Below are 25,453 nucleotides of genomic sequence, written 5' to 3' on the forward strand. Positions count from 1 at the left end.
AGCTAGAGGCTATACTTCCCTGACATGCAATGGCAGAATGAGACAGGATCCCTGGAGCGCTAAGCTCTAGGCCCGAGGTTTGGAATGACCTCCAAATTTAGGACCACAGATGACTGGGCTCCAAGGATATGTGATCCATGGTGTAGGAGCAGCAGTCCCATCAGGGGTCTGTCTGCTTCAGTGCTGGGTGAACTGGTTTTGTGCTTGGCTCACAGAGCACTTGATTGGTAAATTCAACAAGACCTGGAAGTATTTTGGAGCGGCAAATATTTCTCACAGCCATATGGGATGCTGGCAGAAAGAGGGACATGAAATGAAGATACTCCCAGGTCTCATTCAGTCTTAAATTAATCCTTACTCTCTAATCAGACAGACTAGCCTGACCAGACAAGAAAGAAGAAAGACAGGAGCAGACCACAAAGAAAACCAAGAGGTACCAATATCCTAAAAAACCCTTCCAAATTGATGCCTAACCAACATCACAGTAAATAATGAATGATGGCTCAAGGAGAGAGAGAGCAGAGCTACTAACACTTGTGAAGATACTCTGAGCATTGTGGTTTGGGGGCAGTTTTTGCAGCTGCTTATAAATAAACAAACAGCCATATGTACCTCAGGATTTCATACTTGCAGCCTGCAGCTTTTGCTTTGGCAGCCTGTGGTACAGACAGCAGCATAGCTGCTGCATGCAATTCCTGAGCACTCCTGGCCACTCAATGGGGAACAGAGCACACGCAACACTGAGGGGAATGTCTACACTGCAATCATACAGTTGACTCGGGCTTGGGCTAAGGGGCTGTTTAACTGTTGTATAGATGTTCAGGCTCAAGCTGGAGCCCAGGTTCTAAGGCCCTGTGAGGTTGGAGGGTCCCAGAGCTCAGGCTGCCCGAGCCCAACGTCTACACCATACTTAAACAGCCCCTTAGCCAGAGTCAGCTAGCACGGGCCAGCGGGGTTTTTAATTGTAGTGTAAACATACCCAAAGAAGCCCTCTCCCACTGAAGTAGGGAGCAAGTCTCCTGCCCCCCATTACCACTACATTGGGGTAGCAAAGTTAAGTTAGATAGGGGGGATCCCGACAGGGCAGCCCCCCATCCCTACTCCCAGAATAGGAGCTTTTCCTGCAGGCTGGGATGGGGGGCACTTGCTGAGGCCTAAAAGGGAGGAGGGAGCTGGGGCACTGCTAGAGTATAGGATGGGAGTTGGAGGGGCACTGCTAGAGTTTGCTGAGGAATGACGGGTATGGACTTCTGGGCCACTCAGACTATCCCAATGTGTGTAGTGCTATACAGGCTCGGGGAGTGACATCACAACTGGGGTGCCAGGAACTGGAAACAGGGAGATGGAGGTGGTGGGGGGCTGTACCACACCTCTCGGGGGGGAGGCTACTGCAGAGTGCCTTGAGCAGAGGGAGTAGGGGCCAGTAAAGAAAAGGATGCCAACTGAAGCGTTAAAAATGGGGAAAGTACAGTCCATGTCAGAAGAAAGCATCCTGTTTGTGTGGGTGCCCTGTGTGTTTCCCACCCTGACACATATAAGGGCGGGGGGGAGGAGGGGGGAGAGTATATTTTCTTAACAAGTTTGAGTATGGAAAAAAAAAAAAACAGAGCCAAACATATGATTTAAAAAAATCCAAACCAAACGAAAAACACCACGCTCAGAATTTCAAAGCTAGGGATCTCAATTTTGGGGGGTTGCCTAAATTTTTGAAGTTGTGGGGTTGAAAATACCAAAAGAATTAAAGTCACCTAAAGATAAGCTGCTATAACATGGTACCCCTATCCATCCACAATGCTTCACAGATTCATACGTTACTGTTAGAAGTGATTACTTTAATTAGATCTCTCAGGTCACATAACTGGTCTAAAAATCTACTTTGCTGATCTTTTCCTATGTCCATATCTAGCTGCCTAGATCACATATTATAGCCACCCTTGTGTTGATTAAATTTGCTGGCAGTAGGAAATGCAACGTATGATTCACTGTTTTGCAAATTAAATGTATTGAGAAGATTTTTCAGCATCAATCCACAATATATTCTGTTACTGTAGTCTACTCAATAGACTTACACTAATTACTGATACCAAAGAATCTGGGACTTCCGTTGCTGGTAAATAAATAGTTTTGGGAACATTTTCTGGGAGTACTAAAAGCAGCCTGTTATTAAAACCAGCCATTAAAATCTTGTTAACTTAAAAATGAGTTTGTTGAATTTACTCTCTTTTCTCTAAACTCAACATCAGATCCATTAGCTTCTGACACCATCTTGCAGCAAGTCTTCTACTCAAATACACTGAACTTTCTTCCTATCCCTCTTCTTTTCTGTATTGCATTTATTCAGTGTTTGCGTTTTGCACTTAGAAGGGGAAATGCGATGTTGATTAATAAGACATAACTTTGGTAATGTCATAACTGGATAAGCCTGTCAGAATGCAAAGCCACAGCAAAAAAATCAAACCCTTCACAAACAACATCATAGCAAATGAATGAAGACCAGAAATAATATTTACAAGACCAGGGGAATAAACAGACCCTGCAAAAAACACACTAACAACCCTCCAAGAAGCAATTCTACTGTGGGTGCACACCACTGACTAGTTATTGTGCTGTGCAACATCTTCCAAGAAGGATCAAACTTCATGACTACGACAGTGATAAACTACGTAACTAGAAAGTGATTAGTTAAGACGACAGTAGTGAACCAAAGATGACATTTATGCTTCCAATTTTGCTCAGGTTCAGAGGGTGTCTAAATTTCCTAAAGAAGTTATTGTTAGGGACCGAGACGTAGGCAGTTTGGCCTAGTAGTCAGAGCAGAAGTCAGGGTCAGAGCCAGGACTGATCAATGCAGTTAGGAGGTGAGGCGCAAAGACGGGAGGAGAGGCAAGGATCAAGCATGGAGCAGGCGCACAAGAAGGTACAGGAGCCAAGGCAGGAACATGGTTGGGTGCAGTAAGCAGAAACAAGCAGGGTCCAATGCAGCCACAACAAGACACCACCTTGTTACTCAGACAAACTTCCTGTTCCTCCTCCTGGTGGAGGTGGGCGATCCTCCAATCAGAATTCCAATAGGTGTTGCCTTGGCTGAGGCTACAGCCCTAGTAGCTTCTCAAGCACACCAGGTTTCCCTAGTCATTGGGTGTAGGTCAGGATGGTGCAGCTGTCTGGGGATTCCTAGGGCCTGGGTTCAAGACCCGGGACATCACAGTTATCTAAGTTTGTGGAAAAAACAGTGGACTACAAAACGATTATTCATTCTTGACCAAGAAAAGATTATTAATATCAACAAGGTGGAAGGAATGTGGGAAAAAACACGTTATGTATTCATGTCAGCAGGACCTGATGAAATTCATCCTAGGGTGTTTATGGAACTAGCTAAAGCAATCTCGGCATCATTGGCAATTATCTTCAAGATCTCCTGGAGGAGGCTGAGGTCACAGAAGACTAAAGAAAGGCAACCATGGTACCTTTCTTTTAAAAGGAGAACAAAGAGGACCCAGGGAATTATAGACCAATCAGCCTAATTTGACACTTGGAAAGATACTGGAACAAATTATTAAACAATCAGTTGATACGCACCTGGAGGATAACAGGATTAGAAGGAACAGCCAACATGGATTTGTCAAGAATAAATCATGCCAAACCAACCTAATTTCCTTCTTTGACAGGGTTACTGGTCTACTGAATAGGGGGAAGCTCTAGTTGTGATATATCTTGATTTTTAGTAAGGCTTTTGACACAACCCCGCATGACATTTTCATAAGCAAACTAGGGAAAAGTGGTCTAGATTAAATTACTATAAGAGGCGTGGCCAAAATGCAGCTCTTTAAGAGTCTGAGTGCGGATCACAGAGCTCGGGGCTGTCGCCCCACCAGGGGAGCAGAGGCTCAGGGCTGCAGCCGCACCAGGAAGAGCCAGTGCACGGATCTGCGGCTCCGCCAGGAAAAGCCAGTGCATGGATCTGCGGCTCCGCCAGGAAAAGCCAGTGCACGGGGCTGCAGCTTTGCTGGGAAGAGCTGATACATGGGTTTGTAGCCCCATGGGAAGAGCCGGTGTTTGGGAGTCCAGCCCTGCAGGAGGTGCCCAGGCTCGGGATTTCAGCTGCACATGCCCATTATAACAGGAAATTGCTTCACATAGTACTGTGTGGACCTCCTTGCTTGGGATCTCCCCACATTCTGCACCACACAGGCTGTGTTTACTGTTCATAATTCAGATTTCAATAGTTTTAGATTTAAGTGTTAACCCTCCATTAATTTCGTGGATGACAATGACATTTTCAAATTGTAAGAAACGCAAGTATGAAGAAAACTGAAGTTTTAAGCCAGAATGAGAGAAAGAATTTGCATTCACTGTTACAGGTGGTAAACCGCTGTGCCTTATCTGCAGTGCATTGCTCACTCACTACAAAGTGAGCAACTTGAAACCTCACCACAAAACTAATCATAATAACTTTTTGTCCAAATACACTCCTGAATCAGAATTAAGGAAGAACAAGCTAACTGCATTAAAATCACGCCTAAACAGTCAACTACTTTCTGTGTTCAGTAAGGAAGCTGACACAATGACCAAAGCTAGTTTTGTTATGTCATGGAATATCGCTTGTGCTAAATGTCCATTTTGTGATAGAGAGTTTGTTAAGAAGAATACTGCAGAAGTGGTTGCAATTTTAGATCCAAATAACACAAAACTTCAACAACCAATAAAGCAAATTCCAATTTCGCGCCACCCTATGGAGAGGCGGATCTCCTAGATCAGTGCTGATGTTGCATGCAAGATGCAAAACGATCTAAAGAATTCGCTAGCATTCCACCTGTCAATGAATCCATGATATACAAGATAGATCACAACTAGCTATATTTGTTCGCTATGTTTCCGTGGATGTAATTGTGAAAGAAGAAATGTTGGACTTAGTGGCGCTAAAAGAAACAACCCGTGGTGTTGACATAAAGAATGCACTTGACAAAGCATTGACAAATGCCCATGTACCACTGGATAAACTTGTCAGTGTAGCAATGGATGGAGTACCTGCCATGGTAGGGGGGAAAAGTAGGCCTTATCGGACTCTTGAAAAGCAATCCCAAATTTCCAGAGTTTCTCCCTGTTCATTTTATCATCCACTGTAAACACCTCACAGGCAGATACTTCAAGTACAAAAATATTACAAAAACGGTCCTAGAATTTGTCAATTTCATCTGCTCGAATGGGAAGACTCATCAACAGCTCAAAAATTTCGTTGAAAAGCTGGATCTTGAAGACAAACCTAATGACATCTCTTTCTACTGTATTGTGAGGCGGTTATCAACCAGCAATGTCTTAAATAAGTTTGTGGAACTGCTGGAGCTTTTCAATGCTTTCCTTGAAGAAAAAGAAAAGTCCTATCCAAAACTGAAAGATGAGCAATGAATGCAGAATCTGATGTTTTTCGCGGATATTATGCAGCATCTGCAAACTCTCAATTTGGCACTCCAAGGGAAGGATAAGATTATTTCTGACCTTACTCAGACAGTATTCAGCTTCCAGAACAAGTTAAACCTTCAGCAACATATTGTCAAGAGACTTCAACCACTTTCCCCAACTCAAGAGTAAGGTAAAAACATTCCCTGAAATTGAAGTAGAAGATCACAAACTCGAGGAATACAGAGGTAATTGACAAGGATTGCTTGATACTTTCAGTCCAGGTTTGAAGACTTGCAGAAGCTGTGATCCTGCTTCGCCTTTCTTGTAAACCCTTTAAAGGTTGATGTGATCAACGATGGCTGTCCGATTCCCAAAACCGTGATTACAGAAACATCTGCTGTAGAAATGGAACTACTGGAACTTCAGGAGGACCAAGCTCTAAAGATAATGCATAACTAGGGGCAGAGCTCTTCTTGACCTGCTGCTCACAAACAGGGAAGAATTAGTAGGGGAAGCAAAAGTAGATGGGAACCTGGGAGACAGTGACCATGAGATGGTCAAGTTCAGGATCCTGACACAAGGAAGAAAGGAGAGCAGCAGAATAAAGACCCTGGACTTCAGAAAAGCAGACTCTGACTCCCTCAGGGAACTGATGGGCAGGATCCCCTGGGAGAATAACATGAGGGGGAAAGGAGTCCAGGAGAGCTGGCTGTATTTTAAAGAATCCTTATTGAGGTTGCAGGAACAAACCATCCCAATGTGTAGAAAGAATAGTAAATATGGCAGGCAACCAGCTTGGCTTAACAGTGAAATCCTTGCTGATCTTAAACGCAAAAAAGAAGCTTACAAGAAGTGGAAGATTGGACAAATGACCAGGGAGGAGTATAAAAATATTGCTCAGGCATGCAGGAGTAAAATCAGGAAGGCCAAATCACACTTGGAGTTGCAGCTAGCATGGGGCAGGCAAACTTTTTGGCCTGAGGGCCACATCGGGTTTCAGAAATTGTATGGAAGGCCGGTTAGGGGAGGCTGTGCCTCCCCAAACAGCCAGGCGTGGCCCGGCCCTGCCCCCTATCATCCCTCCCCCCACCGCTTCTCACCCCCTGATGGCCCCCCCCCGACTCCTGCCCCATCCAACCCACCCCGTTCCCTGATGGCCCCCCTCCTGGAACGAGCACAAGTCCATGGGGCCGGATGCACTGCATCCGAGGGTGCTAAAGGAGTTGGCAGATGTGATTGCGGAACCATTGGCCATTATCTTTGAAAACTCATGGCAATCGGGGGAGGTCCCGGATGACTGGAAAAAGGCTAATGTAGCGCACATCCTTAAAAAAAGGGAAGGAGGAGGATCCGGGGAACTACAGGCCAGTCACCTCACCTCAGTCCCTGGAAAAATCATGGAGCAGGTCCTCAAGGAATCAATTCTGAAGCACTTAGAGGAGAGGAAAGTGATCAGGAACAGACAGCATGGATTCACCAAGGGCAAGTCATGCCTGACTAACCTAATTGCCTTCTATGATAAGATAACTGGCTCTGTGGATGAGGGGAAAGCAGTGGACGTGTTATTCCTTGACTTTAGCAAAGCTTTTGATACGGTCTCCCACAGCATTCTTGCTGGCAAGTTAAAGAAGTATGGGCTGGATGAATGGACTATAAGGTGGACAGAAAGCTGGCTAGATTGTCGGGCTCAACGGGTAGTGATCAATGGCTCCATGTCTAGTTGGTAGCCGGTATCAAGCGGAGTGCCCCAAGGGTCGGTCCTGGGGCCGGTTTTGTTCAATATTTTGTGCATCGCAAAGCCTGTGTTATATTCTATGTATTTTCCCTTTTGAAACAGACATATTATAGAAATGTTATATTAAATTCAAGGGACTAATTCCTCCAAACAGCTCTTGATGTCAACTATCTGAAAAGATCTTGCAACAAGCTTTGAGAACACCCAAGCAGTGTGTTTCTCAATCTTGATACAAAGAGCACATTTATGTAGATTTGCAGTGCTGTGTGTTAAACCAGATTCAAAAAGAGTCAATCTAAAAAAAAATTAAGGAAATTCATATTTAAGGATAAAACTGTCCTAAATTCATCCTGTGACACATAACAATTGTGGCACATACAATATAAAAAAATCAAATTATTTTGAACCTCCTGTAGACTACGCAACACATACATGTATAACTGAGAGACAATCTCTTTATTATACCAATTCAGGTGTAATTTTATGTTTGAAAAAAAGGAGAGATCTCTGAACACAATTATCAAACATATTTAGTTTCCCCCCAACTCCATTTATAGGAATAATACGTAATTAGTTATTTTAGAGACATTTATAAAAAGCGGTAAAGAAATTCAGCCAGAAGTGTGAATTTGTTTCCCTTTAAGATTTCAGCTTCAAATAATTATTAGCACTACAGCCGCGTTTCATTTTACTACTCTTATTATATGGATCTTTCGGTTCTAGACAATCTTTCATATAAAAAGTATTAACGTAGAACTTTTAGGTGCACAATTTACATATTTTTGGCTATATGAACTCAATACCCAACAGTTTTCCAGGTTGTCCAGAAGCCATATACTTGAAGAGATATTATATCTTGCAAGGTTCAAGTGCTGAACTGGTATTTCCCTGCACTTCTTACTAAAACTCAAGCATACAGATGATAGCTTACTTTTTTGTGATCAAATGTACCTTTTTCTCCCTCATGCAATCTGCTTGGGCTGTTTCCAGGCGGGCTTTGAAGTGTTCACAATCCATTCTTACCTGCTCTAGTTCTTGCTCTCTTTTCTCCATGTCTGCAAAAAATAATTTGAAAAAATTGAACAATAAGAAGTTACAAGCAGCTACCTTATACTAAGCATGAAGATTCTGCCAAATGCAATATGAAGAGTTTGCTTTAATATTTGGTTGTGTCAGGCCTCCTCCTTGTGGCCAACTGGGACTATAACCATGTGTCACATTATTAAACAACTATTACAAAAAATCTATTAAATGAACATGAAGTTTTAAATTTAAACCAGGAAATACATGAGAATTCACGGTGAAGGATCAACTCTCTCTTACTTGACCACAACAGGGTACAGTAAGCTATGTTGAAATTGAGCTCCCTTTTGCCCAGAACATTAACTTTATATTTAATGTCGTTCATTTTCTATTTTTTATTAGTTTTCATAATCTGCAGATTATCGGGAGTCTTTGCCCTCAACTTTAGTGGCAAAGATGAGGAAAATACCAATACCAACTAGAAGTTAATCTATGGGGATGAAGTATGTGAACAATTAAAAAAAGTAGTACAGGCACTCCAAATGTATTAATGTTTGTGGAACACTAGATAAATGCTACGCATATCTTTATAGTGCTGGCTAAAACTGATCCATAATTGCTTTAAAGAAAAAAGAAAAACAATTAAATAAGAGAAACTGATCTCCAGCTTTATTAGAAATATGATTTCATTTAAAGTGCTTTGCTGTAATAAACAGAAATCAAGTGCAAATTATTATTGTGACGTTGCACTCCATAAGACTTCATGGAAATATCCTTATGAATGTATATATGATATAAATGGAATATGTTTTATGCTATATATGCTATGTAACATATCTATGTAAAGGTTATGCTCTACTGAATATATTCATCCTATTTGTATGCATGTGTCATTGTTGTGTTCGAAGTTATGAATATTGGCTGTGTACTTGCTTGATTTCTACGTGGCCTTAGTAAAGCATTTGGTCAGCTTCTTGAGAAAGGAATGTGCAAATTAAGTGCCCAATCAAGAAACACTTAAAGGACAAGGAATCTTGGAAGCCTCCAATCCACATAAGAAGTCTACCTGAGGACGTTCAGGGTAGCATGTAAACAATGGCGACTGCCTGTAAAAACTGAGTCATGCGTGGACATGTGACTTGCCCATGTGACCCCAAAACTCCATCTTGGAGCTGAACTTTGCATAGGAGAGAGAAGAGGGTCTCCACCCACAAGAGAAAGTCTATTTAAACCCGTGGGAGACCCCTCCATTTGGTCTTCAGTTGGCTAAAGAGATAGCCTCTCCACCCCCAAGAATACTTGAAAGAAACAGGAACAAAGGAGAATAACTTCAGGGGGTGTGAGTGATTGCTGGACCCAAACTAGAAGGAGACTAGTCTGTAAAAGGAAGCTTACTGGAATTCCTCTGAGGGTGAGGTTTTTATCTGTATTCAGTTTTCTTACTATATTAGACATAGACTTGCGTGTTCTATTTTATTTTGCTTGGTAATTCACTTTGTTCTGTCTGCTATGACTTGGAACCACTTAAATCCTACTTTCTGTATTTAATAAAATCACGTTTTACTTATTAATTAACCCAGAGTATGTATTAATACCGGGGGGGGGGGGGGGAGGGTTGGCAAACAGCTGTGCATATCATTCTATCAGTGTTATAGAGGGCGAACAATTTATGAGTTTACCCTATATAAGCTTTATGTGGGGTAAAACGGATTTATTTGGGGTTTGGACCTCATTGGGAGTTGGGCATCTGAGTGTTAAAGACAAGAATGCTTCTAAATTGCTTTCAGTTAAGTCTGCAGCTTTGGGGCACGTGGTTCAGACCCTGGGTCTGTGTTGGAGCAAACTGGCGTGTCTGGCTCAACAAGACAGGGTACTGGAGTCCCAAGCGGGCAGGGAAAGCAGGGGCAGTAGTAGTCTTGACACATCAGCTGGTAGCCCCAAGGGGATGATCCAACCTATCACAATTATAATGCTAACAAATCAAGAGATTAGCCCCATGCCACTTCAAACTAGCCTGCATCACTAGGTGGGCTGTCTTCATAGGACAGTCTCACCCACTCCAATCTGCAGAATGAGAGACCAGGACCAGGTCTCCTCTCTGAACATAGAGTACCACTTAGTCAACTGAATAATCACTTTAAATATTAATTTATCTTATATTTGAATAACGAACTGTGAAATTCTGAAGGGAAAAAAATAATTTTAAAAACTTCCTCCAGTGCCTTCTCACAATTCCCCCCATGTGCTCAGAAGGACAGACTAGTTCTCCCACAATTCACTGGGAAAGAACAAAGTGGCTCCAGAGGTGACCCTGGCAATTACAGGCCGGCAAACTGGTTAAAACTATAGTAAAGAACTAAACTGTCAGATACACAGATGAACATAATTTGTTGGGGAATAGTCAACATGGTATTTGTAAAGGGAAATCATGCCTCACCAATCTACTAGAATTCTTTGAGGGAGTCAACAAGCATGTGGACAAGGGGGGATCCAATGGATATAGTGTACTTAGATTTTCAGAAAGCCTTTGACAAGGTCCCTCACCAAGGGCTCTTAAGCAAAGTAAGCAGTCATGGGATAAGAGGGAAAGTCATCTCATGGATTGGTAACTGCTTAAAAGATAGGAAACAAAGGGTAGGAATAAATGGTCCATTTTCAGAATGGAGAGAGGTAAATAGTGGTGTCCCCAAGGGGTCTATACTGAGCCCAGTCCTATTTAACATATTCATAAATGATCTGGAAAAGGGGGTAAACAATGAGGTAGCAAAATTTGCAAATGATTAAATTAAATTAAATTAAATTAATAGAGATATCCCATCTCCTAGAACTGGAAGGGACCTTGAAAGGTCATCGAGTCCAGCCCCCTGCCTTCACTAGCAGGACCAAGTACTGATTTTGCCCCAGATCCCTAAGTGGCCCCCTCAAGGATTGAACTCACAACCCTGGGTTTAGCAGGCCAATGCTCAAACCACTGAGCTATCCCTCCCCCCCAATACAAAACTACTCAAGATAGTAAAGTCCCATGCAGACTGCAAAGAGCTACAAAAGGATCTCTCAAAACTGGGTGACTGGGCAACAAAATGGCAGATGAAATTCAATGTTGATAAATGCAAAGTAATGCACATTGGAAAACATAATCCGAACTATACATATAAAATGATGGGGTCTAAATTAGTTGTTACCACTCAAGAAAGAGATCTTGAAGTCGTGGATAATTCTCTGAAAACATCCACTCAATGTGCAGCGGCAGTCAAAAAGGCAAACAGAATGTTGGGCATCATTAAGAAAGGGATAGATAATAAGATAGAAAATATCATATTGCCTCTATATAAATCCATGGTTCGCCCACATCTTGAATACTACGTAAGGATGTGGTCGCCCCATCTCAAAAAAAATATATATTGGAATTGGAAAAGATTCAGAAAAGGGCAACAAAAATGATTGTGGTATGAAACGGCTGCCATATGAAGAGAGATTAATAAGACTGGGACTTTTCAGCTTGGAAAAGAGACGACTAAGGGGGGATATGGTAGAGGCCTATAAAATCATAACTGGTGTGGAGAAAGTAAATAAGTGTTATTTACTCCTTCTCATAACACAAGAACTAGGTGCCACCAAATGAAATTAATAGCGAACAGGTTTAAAACAAACAAAAGGAAGTATTTTTTCACACAATACACAGTCAACCTGTGGAACTCTTTGCCAGAGGATGTTGTGAAGGCCAAGACTATAACAGGGTTCAAAAAAGAACTAGATAAATTCATGGAGGATAGGTCCATCAATGGCTATTATGTTATTATGTCCTTAGCCCCTGTTTGCCAGAAGCTGGGAATGGGCGACAGGGGATGGATCACTTGATGATTACCTGTTCTGTTCATTCCCTCTGGGGCACCCGGCATTGGCCACTGTCGAAAGACAGGATGCTAGGCTAGATGGACCTTCGGTCTGACCAGTATGGCCGTTCTTATGTTCTTAAAGTGGCTCTATTTACTGCCACACAAAGAAAGAATTACTTACTTACTCTATGGTAACTGTGATTCTTCGAAATGTTGCAGTCAGTGTGGATCCTATTGTAAGTGCACATGCCCCTCCTGCGCACAAGCTCGGAATGTTTTCTGAACAGCAGTGATTGTCAGGGTTATAGATGCACCTTGTGCCTCCTTATGCTCCTCCATGAGGGCATAAAGGGCAGACTGGGTGCAATCCTCCCTCAGTTCCCTCGCAACTCAAAGCCTGTGCTGCTGAGGAGTCTGACAAGCAGGGAAGGAGGCAAGTCATGGCATCATTTCAAGAAACCACAGTTACTTGAAGAAGAAAGAATAGATATGTCCCTAAAGTATGTGCCAGCGTAGATCCTACTGTACGTGACTCACAAACAGTATCTTCTCCAGATGGTATGAATGAGGATTATCAGCTGTGTCAGTCAAATCAAAATTGGAGTACTGCTCTCCCAAATTTGGAATAATGCTTGAGAAATATAAGGCAATTGCAGAAGATGTTGTTTGAGTTCTGATGGAGTGAGCCTTAATATTTGGTGGGGGAGGTACACCAGCCAACTGGTAACATGTCAAGACACTTCGTGTTATCCAGTTTGACAAACTTTCCAACGAAACAACCAGCTGTAGCCAAAACTGATTAGAGGACATTTTGAAAAATGTATTCCTGTCAGTATAATTTCAAAGAGCTCTGGATACATCCAGACTATGTAGTTTCTTCTCCCTTTGTCTTGAGTTTTGTTTTGTGAGGTAAGTTAATTAATTGACTTAACTGGAACTCAGAAACCATTTTGGGTATGAATCTTCATAAGATCCCAGTACCACATTGTCTGTGTGAAACAATGTGTATGGGGGTTCAGTTGTGTGCCTGAAGCTCACGCACTCTGCTGGCTGGTCGCCACCAAAAAAGATTGTTTTGAGAGATGGTGGATGGAGCACAGTAAGAGACAGGCTCAAAAGCGGGGGCTATGCTCCATAAGTTTTAGGAGAATAACACTGAGGTCCCACGCTGACATAAATCCTCTGGCCAGTAAGTATACATTAGGCCAGTGGTGGGCAATCTGCAGCCCATGGGTCACATGCGGCCCATCAGGGTAATCTGCTTGCGGGCTGCGAGACATTTCGCTGACGTTGTCTGTCTGCAGGCACGGCTCCCCACAGCTCACAATGGCCTTGGTTTGCCGTTCCCAGCCAGTGGAAGCTGGGGAGGCGGTGAGCCACAGGGACATTTCCCGGAAATACAGCTGGGAAAACGGACAGAGGATTTAACTGAAACTTGTCAATGTCTCTTGTCGTGAGCTGCCTCCAATTAACTCATCATCTGGCCATGAATAGATATGGATGACCCTCTTTCTCAGCTGCACTGCTGCCATCACCACAGTTAGGCATTTTGTGAAGTCTCTTGGTGATGTGAAGAGCCGGAATAACAATATCTTATTCTGTTAGTGAGTAGGCCCCACTGTAAATCTCAGGTACTTCCTGTGGGCCAGGTGGATAGTGGCTATGTGGAAGTCTGTCTTGTGAGTTGAGAGCCACGAACCAATCTTGACCCTGAAGAGATGAAATAATCCTGAATCTGAGGCAGTGTACATATTTGTTTGGTCTCCTCGGGTGTAGGATAGGACGAAAACCGCATTTTCTTCTTCACAATAAGGAAGAATTAAAAGCACATGCCTCTACCCCTGTACTCTTGCAGCACCTTCTCTGTGGCTTCCGAGAGGCCACTTCTTTCTGTAACAGGCACTCGCAAGAACAGTCCCTGAAGAGGGACAGTAGAAGGTGGTAGGTAAGGTGCAAAAAATGAAAGACGATGGGGTAGCAGTGGGCAATGATGTTTAACACCCGTTTGTCAGCAGTGATCTCTGGCCACACCCCCAGGAAGGGAGTAAAGCATTTTCTGATGATCTACTCCAGATAGCTCTTGATGAGGCTCCCAACACTCCCATCAAACCTGCTGCCTCTGAAAGGGATTCGGGTGCACGATGGAAGATGACGGGTCTCTTCTGGAATAATAAGCTGTTTCCTGGATGGTTATTCTGCTTGGCAGTTATGTGGGTAGGATAACATTCTTTGTTGTGTAGGAGCTGGTATTTAGAACAGCTTATAGTATGGTACTGGAGAACAGTTTAGTACTGACCTCAGCAGAGATCTTGAATCTTTGAAGGAATGGAGCACTTCATCCATCTGGTTACTGAAGTACTTCATCTCCTTGAAGGACAAGTCTTTTATAGAAGTTTGTACTTCTTTCGGAATACCAGATGTCTCCCTCAGTTCTCCACAGCTGTTGAGCTTGGATAGGAAAGGGGTTACCCTCTGCCGTCTCAAAAAACCTGTATTTTGCGGTGGGGGGGGGTGCACGGACATGACACCTAGTAGTTTGTGATATAAACTTGAAGGGAAGCAGATAGATATGCCTTATGTTCAAAAAGGTTGAATTTCTTTGGAGCCTCATCTGCCGTTGCACTTCTCTCATGGTTTTCAGTGCAGAATGAGTTTCTTCTGTCACAATCTCTCTTCCTTTCTGTCTTTTGATAGGAAAATGGTAGCTTGCGTGAGTCAATAAAGGTTTTGTCTTCAGTTAACTAATTTTAAAAGATTTTTTAAAAATGTAATTGATTGACATATGTCTAGCTAATTCTGAAATTTTGAAAAACACCAGGGTTACCCTTTAACAAAATATTTAAGCAGAATGTGTCAACAAAAATCTATAGCCATCTGTACAAACTGGGCTGTGTTTGTTCTAAACAGTGTTGGAAGTATTTATGATTGCTGCTAATGTGGTGCAACTTACTTGTTTCAATAACATCCAATTTCTGGAAGCTTTCCAAGACATCGCCATTCAGTATTCTAGGTAGGAAGTCTCGTAACTGCATCACTTCAGTTGTCAATCTCTCCAAATCTCTCTTTCTGACTTTAACAAATTCCTCTTTGGTCTCAGCCTTCTGAAACATGGAACAGACCACAGATATCTTTGTTACTCTGCAATATTCTCTCATTTATATTCTAGTTACACATCCTTCCTTCACTCCCACAAATGCATCTCCCTCCGTTCAATATCTGTTCAGAAATACAGAATTGTATTTTGAAAGGAAATGTTATCTAGTGGTCTTTTAAAGCACAGGACTTTGAAAATAGCAAGTGTCATACACATGCTGAACTACTGTCTTTAGAATGTCCTAAGGCTTATGCTGTACCTTTCATATTTTTAAATGAACTCAGAAGTTTTCTGAACCACCCCCCAACCATGTTGCTATAATAGTTGTTCTACTGGAAATATTTCTATTCACCACAAAAGATCAATTAAATTAAAAAAAAATTAAATTAACATTCATGATGAACCAAAAACACACACAAGCAAATTCTGAGTTAAGACCAGTAAGAGTCATTCCTCTTCTTGTACCTAACTATTACTATAGCATCCATTTCTCTTCTGCAGCCTGAGAAAATTAGCTCTGTTTTTAAAAAAAAAACCCATGATTTAAAAAAAAAAAAATCTCAGTTTCAAAATAAACTGAGGACTGAACTCTAAATCTCAGTAGTGAAGGTGCACATTGCACTGTCTTGAAAACTCTGCTGTACATTCAAGAGTTATCACTAAGAGATTCAGCTTTCTTTGTCTGGAATATCTGTTCTCCAACATGCTTTCAAAAGGCAGGATTGCAAAATTGCAGAGTGATATTTTGCTTATTTCAACCACCAATCCAATTATAATATTTATGTTACATCCAAGGACTAGACTGGGTGCTAAAAAAAAACCCACAAATGTTTTCTCCCTAGAATGAAGCAACATATTTCTTACTCTCTTCTACTCTGATCACTTTGTATTATATGTGTCTAATTTTTTACTTACAATCCTGTCCATTTCCACAAGTCTCTCTTGTTGTCTCTCTCTCCCCTTGTTTCCCCTTTTTATTTAAATTCTGCTCTTTTAGGGGGGACAGGAGGGAACATCCTTCCAGGAACCTTAATTTCCCCCCTTCTCCCTCTCCAAGAACCTTGCATTAGGGGACTACCTCATCTACCAAAAAGGACACAAAACTAGAGATATGTTCAAGTATCAAGGGGTAGCAGTGTTAGTCTGTATCTACAAAAACAACAAGGAGTCTGGTGGCACCTTAAAGACTAACAGATTTATTTGGGCATAAGCTTTCGTGGGTAAAAACCTCACTTCTTCAGATATAAAGACTAACAGATTTATTTGGGCATAAGCTTTCGTGGGTAAAAACCTCACTTCTTCAGATCCATTTGAAGAAGTGATGTTTTTACCCACGAAAGCTTATGCCCAAATAAATCTGTTAGTCTTAAAGGTGCCACCAGACTCCTTGTTGTTTTTAGAGATATGTTGAAATCCCCCAATCTTTATTTGATGTGTACTAGTCAGAGATGTTCAGATAGTAACCCTGAAAAATTTGCAAATAGATAGGCAACTGATTATCACCTCTTGCTTTGCAAATCCACCTGCCCTAACAGCTGCATGCCCACACTGGTCAGTTAATGTTTAAAATAAGCCAGCAACTATCATGCTGGCAAGAAACCTCTAGTGAAAACAGTTCCCCCTCAAACCTGTCAAACTTCCTTCTGAAGAAGAGCTCTGTTTAAGCTCAAAAACGTGTCTCTCTCACCAACAGAAGTTGGCGCAATAAAATATATTACCTCACCCACCTTGTCTCTAATATCCTGGGACCAGCATGACTACAACACTGCATACAAACTTCCTTCAGTCAGCCACAAGGGGTTGCTAAAGAACTATACATGCAGCCTTTTCCCTAAAGTGCTAAGCTGTCTCTGCAACATTCCCACCTCCAGCTGGATGAGGGAGTGAGGGTCATTCCAAGTATGCATTACCACTAAACTATCAGGAAACACCTATGGCATTTGTATGTCTCCCACACCTTTTCTATTATTTCCTCTCCCTTCTCGCTTGCTTGCTTCCTCCTCTTTCTCTTCTCTCTTTTTCTATGCTTCTCTTCATTTTTACTTCTCATTTTGTTTGTTTCTTTTGCGGTTCCCCCATGCTGTCTTGCATTTAACAAAATCCCAGTTGTTCTGGTTCAGGCAACAGAGTGAAAATGAAAATATTAAAGTAACATTCTTTACATAGACTGTAAGCTTCTCAGGGCAGAAAGCATCTCTTTGTCATATGTTTGTACAGTGCCCATCAACAACATTGGGGTCTCTAAGTGCTACCATATTACAAATAATAAATATTAAAATGAATTAAATCTCAAGGGACTCAGAGGGAGGGGAAGATAAATGGGGCAGCAAGACTTTAGATCGGGGTAGGCAACCTATGTACCACGTGCAGAAGGCATCACATGAGCTGATTTTCAGTGGCACTCACACTGCCCGGGTCCTGGCCACCGGTCCGGGGGGCTCTGCATTTTAATTTAATTTTAAATGAAGCGTCTTAAACATTTTAAAAACCTTCTTTACTTTACATACAACAATAGTTTAGTTATATATTATAGACTTATAGAAAGAGACCTTCTAAAAACGTTAAAATGTATGACTGGCACGCGAAACCTTAAATCAGAGTGAATAAATGAAGACTTGGCACACCACTTCTGAAAGGTTGCCGACCCCTGCTTTAGATGAACACTGGGACCAATCAGTGGACTGGGTAGATAAGTGATCAAACAAAGGTGAAACAGCAAATCAGTAGTTTTAAGAAAAATGGAAAGCAATTTGGAATTGGTGTCAAAGATGGATATATTCAGTATTGAACGCTATATTTAAAAAAGCCTGTTATTGAAACTTTTAGATTGAGATGTTAAATTGAGAAAATTCTAATTTACGGTTCTCTCGGTGAATATAGTTCATCTCATGCAACATGACAATTACAGCAGCCAAGTTTAATTTTCTTTCCTCCACTCAGAAATGAGTATTTTCAAACCTCCCACATGTTGGAATATTTTTTTAAAAGAAAGTAACTAGATACAAACTATTTTGCAGAGGAAAGAAGGATGGTTTTGTGATTAAGGCCCCAGTCTAGACTCAGAAGCCCTGTTAGGATCAATTCCTGACACTGCCACAAACTTCCCTGTGCAATAGTGGGCAGATCATTTAACTGTGTGTCTCAGTTCTCCAACTGTAAAACAGGGTTACTATTTCTCTAATGCACAAAGGTACCGTGTGGTGCTCAGCTGCTGTGTGGCAATGGCTGCTTCATAACTAACTAGCGACACAAGGTGGGTGAGGTAATATCTTTTAATGGGCCAACTTCTTTTGGTGAGAGAGACACGTTTTCGAGCTTATAGCTCTTCTTCAGGTCTGTGTAAGATCAAAAACTCCCACGTGCAAGAACCGCCCTGCAACATTTCTCTCCACACTTTAAAGTCACCTCCAGCCCCTAGGCAGTCAGGCCACCCCTCCCTGGCCACATTGTTTCTCTCAGCGCCCCTGGGCCTCCCTGCACTGCACAGCCTGGGTCAGGGCGCTGCTCCCCCGCCCACACCTGGGGACACGCCCCGCTCCCCACTTTGTGGGCGGGAGGCCTAGGCCGGGCCCCTCGCTGCCACCTCCCCGGGGGTTGCGCGAGAAGGCGGGTGGCGCCGCCCGCTCTACCTGCCCGTCCCCTGCGGGGCGCGCGCTCCGCTTCATAGTGCCGGCCTCGCCCCTCTGCCGCGCGGCGCGAGGACCTCGGCAGCGCCGCCACCAGCCACGCGTCTCTGCGCCACGTGACTCCCCTGAACGCCCCGCCCTCCCAGTGTCACGTAGGCGAGGGGCGGAGCCTGGCGGGTTCCGGGCTTGGTTGGAACCGCTGCCCCTGGGCGCCGGGCCCGCTGCGGGAGGGGCGGGGCACCCCCTACCCTGAGCTGCGCCTAAGCGGGTGGGCCCCGCCCCCATGGGTGCCTGGCTCGCTCGGTAGCTGGGAGAGGGGCGAGCGCGTGTTTGGGGAGCAGACGGTGGGCAACGCTGGCCAATCAAGGGGGAGCGTTTGAAGGGGGTTGGTATAAGGACCTGCCCTATTGCTAGCGCCCGTTGTGCCTGGGCTGGGCGCTGGGTACAGACGTTACTGCTGTGTGGGTAGGGATGGCTCTGGTGCTGGGGGCTGGTTTTTAGGTGGCTACTGATACCTATGGAGGTTTCAGCTCCAAAGGAACAAACAGGCGAGCGGGAGTTTAGCTAGTAACAATAAGTAAAGTCAATAGGAAGAGGAATGAAAGCAGGCAACTTGGATTTTCTACAAAGTGCAGCTGTTTGATGTCTAGTTTCAGAGGGGTAGCTGTATAATAATAATTAATGGAGATATCCCATCTCCTAGAACTGGAAGGGACCTTGAAAGGTCATGAAGTCCAGCCCTCTGCCTTAACTAGCAGGACCAAGTACTGATTTTGCCCCAGATCCCTAAATGGCTCCCTCAAGGATTGAGCTCACAACCCTGAGTTTAGCAGGCCAATGCTCAAACCACTGAGCTATCCCTCCCCCTGCTCTTTTAGTATGTATCAACAAAAACAATGAGGACTACCTGTGGCACCTTAGATACTAACAAATTTATTTGGCTGTAAGCTTCTATGGGCTAAAACCCACTTCATTAGATGCATGGAGTATAAAATACAGTAGGCAGGTATATATACACAGTACATGAAAAGATGGGAGTTGCCTTACCAAGTGAGGGGTCAGTGCTAACGAGACCATTCAATTAAAGTGGAAGTGGGATATTCTCAACAGTAGAATACCAAGGGAGGAAAAATCACTTTTGTAGTGGTAATGAGGCCAATGTAACATAGGGAGTGCCAGTGCCATACTGAATCAGGTCTCTGGCCCTACTAGTCCAGTATCGTCTCTGACACTGGACAGCACAAGATGCTTCAGAGCAAAGTGTAAGAGCTTTGTAGGCAGATGTGGGATAACCTGCCCTGTCCCACATTAGTGCTCATCCTAGTTTCTGATAGTTAAAAAATTGGTTTAAGCCTTGAAACATCAACTTTAATATTATTTTCAAAATGTTTACCATATTCTTCATATAATTGTCCATCAGTCTCTTTTTTTGTTTATTTTACTAAGTTCTTGAAGCCAAAGGCTTCATTGTGCTGTTCATAGTGATGTCCAGGTCCTTGTCCTGGGTTGAGAGAGTTAATCTAGACTCTATACAATGTATAAGGTAACTTTTCCCTTCAGTATATATTACTTGCATTTATCAATACTGAATTTTATTCACCATTTTGTTGCCTATTTGCCTAGCTTGTTGATGTCTCTCTGAAGTTCATCACAGTCCTCTCTGTTCCTGACTAACCTAAATAACTTTGTCATTGCAACTTTTACACCTCACTTCTCACCACTATTTCCAGACCATTGTTTAATACTACAGGGCCTACTCTGGGATTTGAAGGCACCCTGTTAACTTTTTACCCTAAGGAAGACCAACTAATCCTACTCTTTGCTTACTTTCTCCTAGCCAATTTTTGATCCATAACAATGCTTTGCCTCTTACCCCGTGACTGCTTAGGTTCTTATAGTCTTTTGTGTGGGACTTTGTCAAAGACCTGTTTGGACATCTAAATAAATTGTCATCTGGTTCTCCTTTATCCACTGCTTTACCGATGTGTTCAAAGAACTGTAAGGGATTAGTGAGACATTATTTTCTTGTGTGGAAACCATGCTGGTTAGACCCTATCATCATACCATGACCTTCCAGGTGCTTTTTTTTTTAATCATTGTTTCAAATAATTTGCCAGGTATAGATGTAAATCTTACTGATCTGTAATTCCCCAGATCACCATTACAGCCTTTTAAAAATATAATTAATTACAACATTGGGCTTAATGGAGGAATCACAGAAATTGTTAAAATGTTTTAAGCTTAAGCATGAGAGAGGTTACAAAGACACTGCCAATTTGCAATCTAGTCAGTTTTAATTAAACAACATTTAATTTTTTATACACTTACCCCTGAATACTGCCTCTACTCTTTGTGATTTTACCACTGTCCCTGTGGAACAGCTTGTAGGATGGAGCCTTAAGTGTTGTCAAATGCACAAAGTAAGCAAGCTGGAAAAAAAAAATTTATTCCTCTGTCATTTCTAGTAATCTTAGATATTACTTGTAACTATAGAAGATATAAACAGTTTCAAACAGAAGTGTGAATTTAAAATTGATTAACAAATTTATTAGAGCATAAGCTTTCGTGGACTACAGCCCACTTCTTCGGACGCATACCGAAGAAGTGGGCTGTAGTCCACGAAAGCTTATCTCTAATAAATTTGTTAGTCTCTAAGGTGCCACAAGTACTCCTGTTCTTTTTGCGGATACAGACTAACACGGCTGCTACTCTGAAACTTAAAATTGATTGTGTGCCTTAAAGTAGAAGGTAGTCACAAGGTCTGAGTAAAAGTCAGAATTCACTCTTTTGTTACAAACATTTAGGGCTACAACTTTAGCTGGGCCCCAAACCTGTAGCTAGGTCCAGCCACACAGAATTTATTGCAGGATGAAGTTCCCTGGCTTTCACTTGGCAAGAGTCATTTTTGAGCAGAGTAACTTCCAAAACTGATCTATTTCCCCCAAATAAATTAACAACTTAAGGTAAATATTCAAAACATTTTGCAGACATTTTCTTTTTCATGCACTTGCTTAATGTGCATGACATGATATCTGGAAGATTAGAAAAAATACATAGTCTGAAAGAAAAAATCAGAGGTATGTGCTGTTGAAAGAATGTAGAAAAATTAGCGTGTCAAGTGTGCTGTCTCTGTTTTTGCAGGCAGTAATCCTCAGAGGTATTTAGGTGCCTAACTCCCATTGAGCCTGGGCCTGTGTGTTTTGGATTCTGTGGACTGACAATATATTGCAGTATTTTATGAGAATAGAAGACCAGATCTAGGCAATCTCTTCTTGATTTGGCATTATAACTGCATATACAGACTCTGTTTTCCATATAACGTTTTGAAGTTAAAAAACACTGTGTAATTGTAAAGTAGGAAGCACTGTCTTGTGATTAAGGCACTGCACTGGCGTTTAGGGGATCTAAATTCAACTTGAGTCCCTACAAGAGACTTCTTGACTTTCCGTAATTCAAGGCCCTCCTGACCATGACAATTTCTCTGTGTGGGTGATGCCCACGCCAATAGTTGGAGACAGGAAGGCATGACTCACCTGTATATATTCATTTGTAGCAATGGCTACGTTGTTTGCTGTCTCTCATCCCCATTTGTAAAATGGAAATAATAATATTTGTGTACCTTAATAGGAGTTGGCAGTGATGGTCAGAGCAGTTGATACAAAGCAAAGAGATGACTAATATATTTAAAATAAACATTAGAATTGTAGGGGAACGCTTTTTGTTAAAGAGGGGCTTTCAGATTTCTGTCAAAAACCTAAACTCATTCACTTTTCACCTGTGGGGCTTGTTTGCCTGGATTTTTCGGTCCCTGAAGCTGTTTCTCCTAATCTAGAGTTTCAAGCAACGCAGTGCCCAGTAGCCGGAGGGACGAGATAGTGCTTTATATTCTGAAAAGCATCTGTATCCAGCAAAAGTGCGAGGGGACTTTGGGCACCGCTTCTACGGAAGCCATTTGGAGGGGATCGTTAAAATGTACGTAGTGTGTAGTGGCACAAAGCAACCGGCACATTTTCCCAGCAGGAGGAAGCATCTTTCCAAGTGACTACTAGCCCTTTAAGAGCAGAACCCTCCCCGGAGAGACCTGGAACTTTTGCGACAGAGAGCGATTGTGACGCAATCAGCGGGCGTTCGATGGAACGCGTCAGCCGGTTCCAGCGGGCCGGCGGGAGGGACGCCTTCTACCCAGCAGAGGGCGGGGGAGCGAAGGGGGATGGTGGAGCAGGGACCATGGCTCCTGCCGCCGCCGCTGCTGCTGCCGCCGTGCAGCCGCCCGAGATCCAGTTCGCGCAGAGATTGGCTGCCAACGAGAAGCGGAGCCGGGACCGGGCGGTGAAGAAGCTGCGCGGCTACATCAGCCTCAGGACCCAGAGCCCGGCGGGTAAAGACTGGGAGAGGCGCGTGGTGCTGGGCGGCGGCGGTGGGACAGGCACGTGGTGCTGGGGCAGGCAGCCCCAGGGTGGGTAGGGGAGACGAGGGGGCAGTGGCAACTTTGCGGAGACGCGGTGGGCGTAGGAGACGCACATGACTGGGATAAGGGTCGGAGCGACTGAGGCAAGCACATGGTGCTATGGGAGGAGGCATCGACATTAGAGAATGAGGGTAGGTAGGGCAGGCATATGGGATTGGTAACGGCACTGGCAGCAGACTGATGAGGGCCAGTGGGGTTAGGAAAAGGAAGTGGAGTCATAGAATGTGTGAGAGAGGCACGTGGAGTTGTTGGGAGCCTCTGAGAATGGAGATGTGGGGTTGACACGTGTGTGGTACAGCAGGGCCAAATTAGGAGAGAGTAAGCGATGCTACTGCTGAGATGGGAGTGGGATGTCTTGTACTCTCCCATCTTTTCTAGGGAGGATTAGTATTGCCAATGTCCTTATTTTATATTATTTTTAATTGACTTTTACCACAGGAAGCATTTTCCCTGAAATATAGTTCTACAAGTATGTAGGGGATGATTAGCAGCTCTTAAGAGCATAGAAACTTCAAGTATTATAACATGGACAATCACATTTCCTCAGTGGGCCATATGTACAGTGGGTGCACTTAAGTTTCTTGTGGCTTTAGAAATATTACAGGTTTCAGAGAGATTCTGTGTTCAAAATTGGGAGTATCACTAGAACCAGAATGAATTTTTTAAGCTTGTTCATTGAATTTATGTTTTGAAACTGCATGCAACCTAGTTATGGTTGCCAGATGGATACAAGCATTTGAGCTCGCAAATGAAGCACCCTAGTTGGATGACTGAGGAAACGTTAAGTGACAACACGTTTTAGAGTCGACAACAGACTGAGGCCTAATCTACCCTTAAATATTAGATCAACCTAGCTATGTCAGCTCTGTAAAACTTTGCATCCTGAATGCTATAGGTATGCTGACCTAATCCCCAGTGTAAATGCAGCTAGAATTCCTCTGTCTACCTGGCTACTGCCTTGCGGAGAGATGGATTAACTACATCAGCAGAAAAACTCCTTCCATCAATGTCAGAAGCATCTACGTTATGGCACTACAGCAGCACAGGTGCTGCTCCATAGCTGTACCATTGCAGTATAGACCTACCCTGAGATGAATGGGTGTAATTCATAGCTGTTACATGTTTTCTGCCTGACAATTCAATAGGGTCTACACTTCAATTGTACATGGGAGCGCCCATTTACAATATGACTGTGTACCAAACTTGTTAGAAAATGTCTTGGTATAGCTAGTATGGGCAGAATTCAGTCCCATCAATGTTAGCAGTACCAGGCCATATTATAACAAGATTGGTGCACAACCATATTGCATGCCTTACTATTCGGCTGCAATTATAATGGAAAGAGGGATTTTAGGTCCTCTTTCCATCTCGCTACGCATGTTGCGGTCTGTTTTGACCTCTTAGCCCTGTTCTACACTGGGGGGGGAGGGGGCGATCTAAGTTACGCAATTTCAGCTACGTGAATAATGTAGCTGAAGTCGACATTCTTAGAGCGACTTACTGTGGTGTCTTCACTGCAGTGAGTCAACTGCTGCCGCTCCCCTGTCGATTCTGCTTGCGACTCTCGCGGCGCTGGAGTACAGGAGTTTACGGGAGAGCGCTCGGGGGTCAATTTATCGTGTCTAGACTAGACACGATAAATAGATCCCCACTGGATAGATCAGCAGGTAATGAAGACATACCCTTAGTGTAGACAGACTAAGCATGTTTTTACTCCGTCCAGGACTTTGCCACAATCCAAGGAGAGGGTTATGGGCCTGCATACACGTCATTCTGTCTACACTGCAGGTTTGCAGATAACCCAGGGCAACATCCCCTCACATTGTAGAAGGGCCATTTCTGAGCTGTAGCTAACAATCTATTTGTACCCGCACTAACTGAAACACTGCCCCTTCACAACAAGATACCTATAACTTAATGCAGGCCTCATTTTATGCACACTACGATCACTAATATAGGGGGTTCAGTTATAACATACACATGAAGTGATGATATTTTAATAATCCACCTGTGGGAAAAGAGCATGAGGAATTGATAGTGTTGCATTCTAAATGTTACCCTTGTGAAATAAAAATGTTTTAAAAGTCTGTCTCCTTACCCATGAAAAAGTTCCCCTTGACCTTTTCAAAATGTAACAACTGGCATAATCCATGACAGGCCTTATTATGGAGGCAGCAGTCATGACTCTATAATGAAGGTTGAACATACACTCAGACCTTCTTTCTGTTACACTATTGTAAATTGTTGACCGTAGTGTACTTAAAATGGTGT

The 25,453-nt window shown here is 43.0% G+C and overlaps 2 protein-coding genes across 3 annotated transcripts in view; one reads left to right on the forward strand and one right to left on the reverse strand.

Moving 5' to 3' along the window:
* Positions 1-18,807, reverse strand: part of HSF2BP (heat shock transcription factor 2 binding protein) — a 48,554-nt gene extending 29,747 nt beyond the window's left edge. Inside the window, exons 1-3 of the mRNA XM_054005222.1 lie at positions 18,718-18,807; positions 14,945-15,095; positions 8,087-8,190 (exon numbers count right to left, since the gene is read on the reverse strand). Of these exons, the coding sequence (XP_053861197.1) occupies positions 8,087-8,190; positions 14,945-15,095; positions 18,718-18,753 (291 nt within the window). The 5' untranslated portion in view covers positions 18,754-18,807. The remainder of the gene's footprint in view (positions 1-8,086; positions 8,191-14,944; positions 15,096-18,717) is intronic.
* A 4,023-nt stretch (positions 18,808-22,830) lies between these two features.
* RRP1B (ribosomal RNA processing 1B) overlaps positions 22,831-25,453 on the forward strand; it is a 29,902-nt gene continuing 27,279 nt past the window's right edge. The window contains exon 1 of one of the 2 annotated variants that reach the window (XM_054005221.1): positions 22,831-23,092. In XM_054005221.1, the coding sequence (XP_053861196.1) occupies positions 22,846-23,092 (247 nt within the window). In that variant the 5' untranslated portion in view covers positions 22,831-22,845. The remainder of the gene's footprint in view (positions 23,093-25,453) is intronic. The other variant, XM_054005214.1, reaches the window with a different exon arrangement.

Source organism: Malaclemys terrapin, chromosome 1 (assembly GCF_027887155.1).
Source record: "Malaclemys terrapin pileata isolate rMalTer1 chromosome 1, rMalTer1.hap1, whole genome shotgun sequence".
Lineage (NCBI taxonomy): Eukaryota > Metazoa > Chordata > Testudines > Emydidae > Malaclemys > Malaclemys terrapin.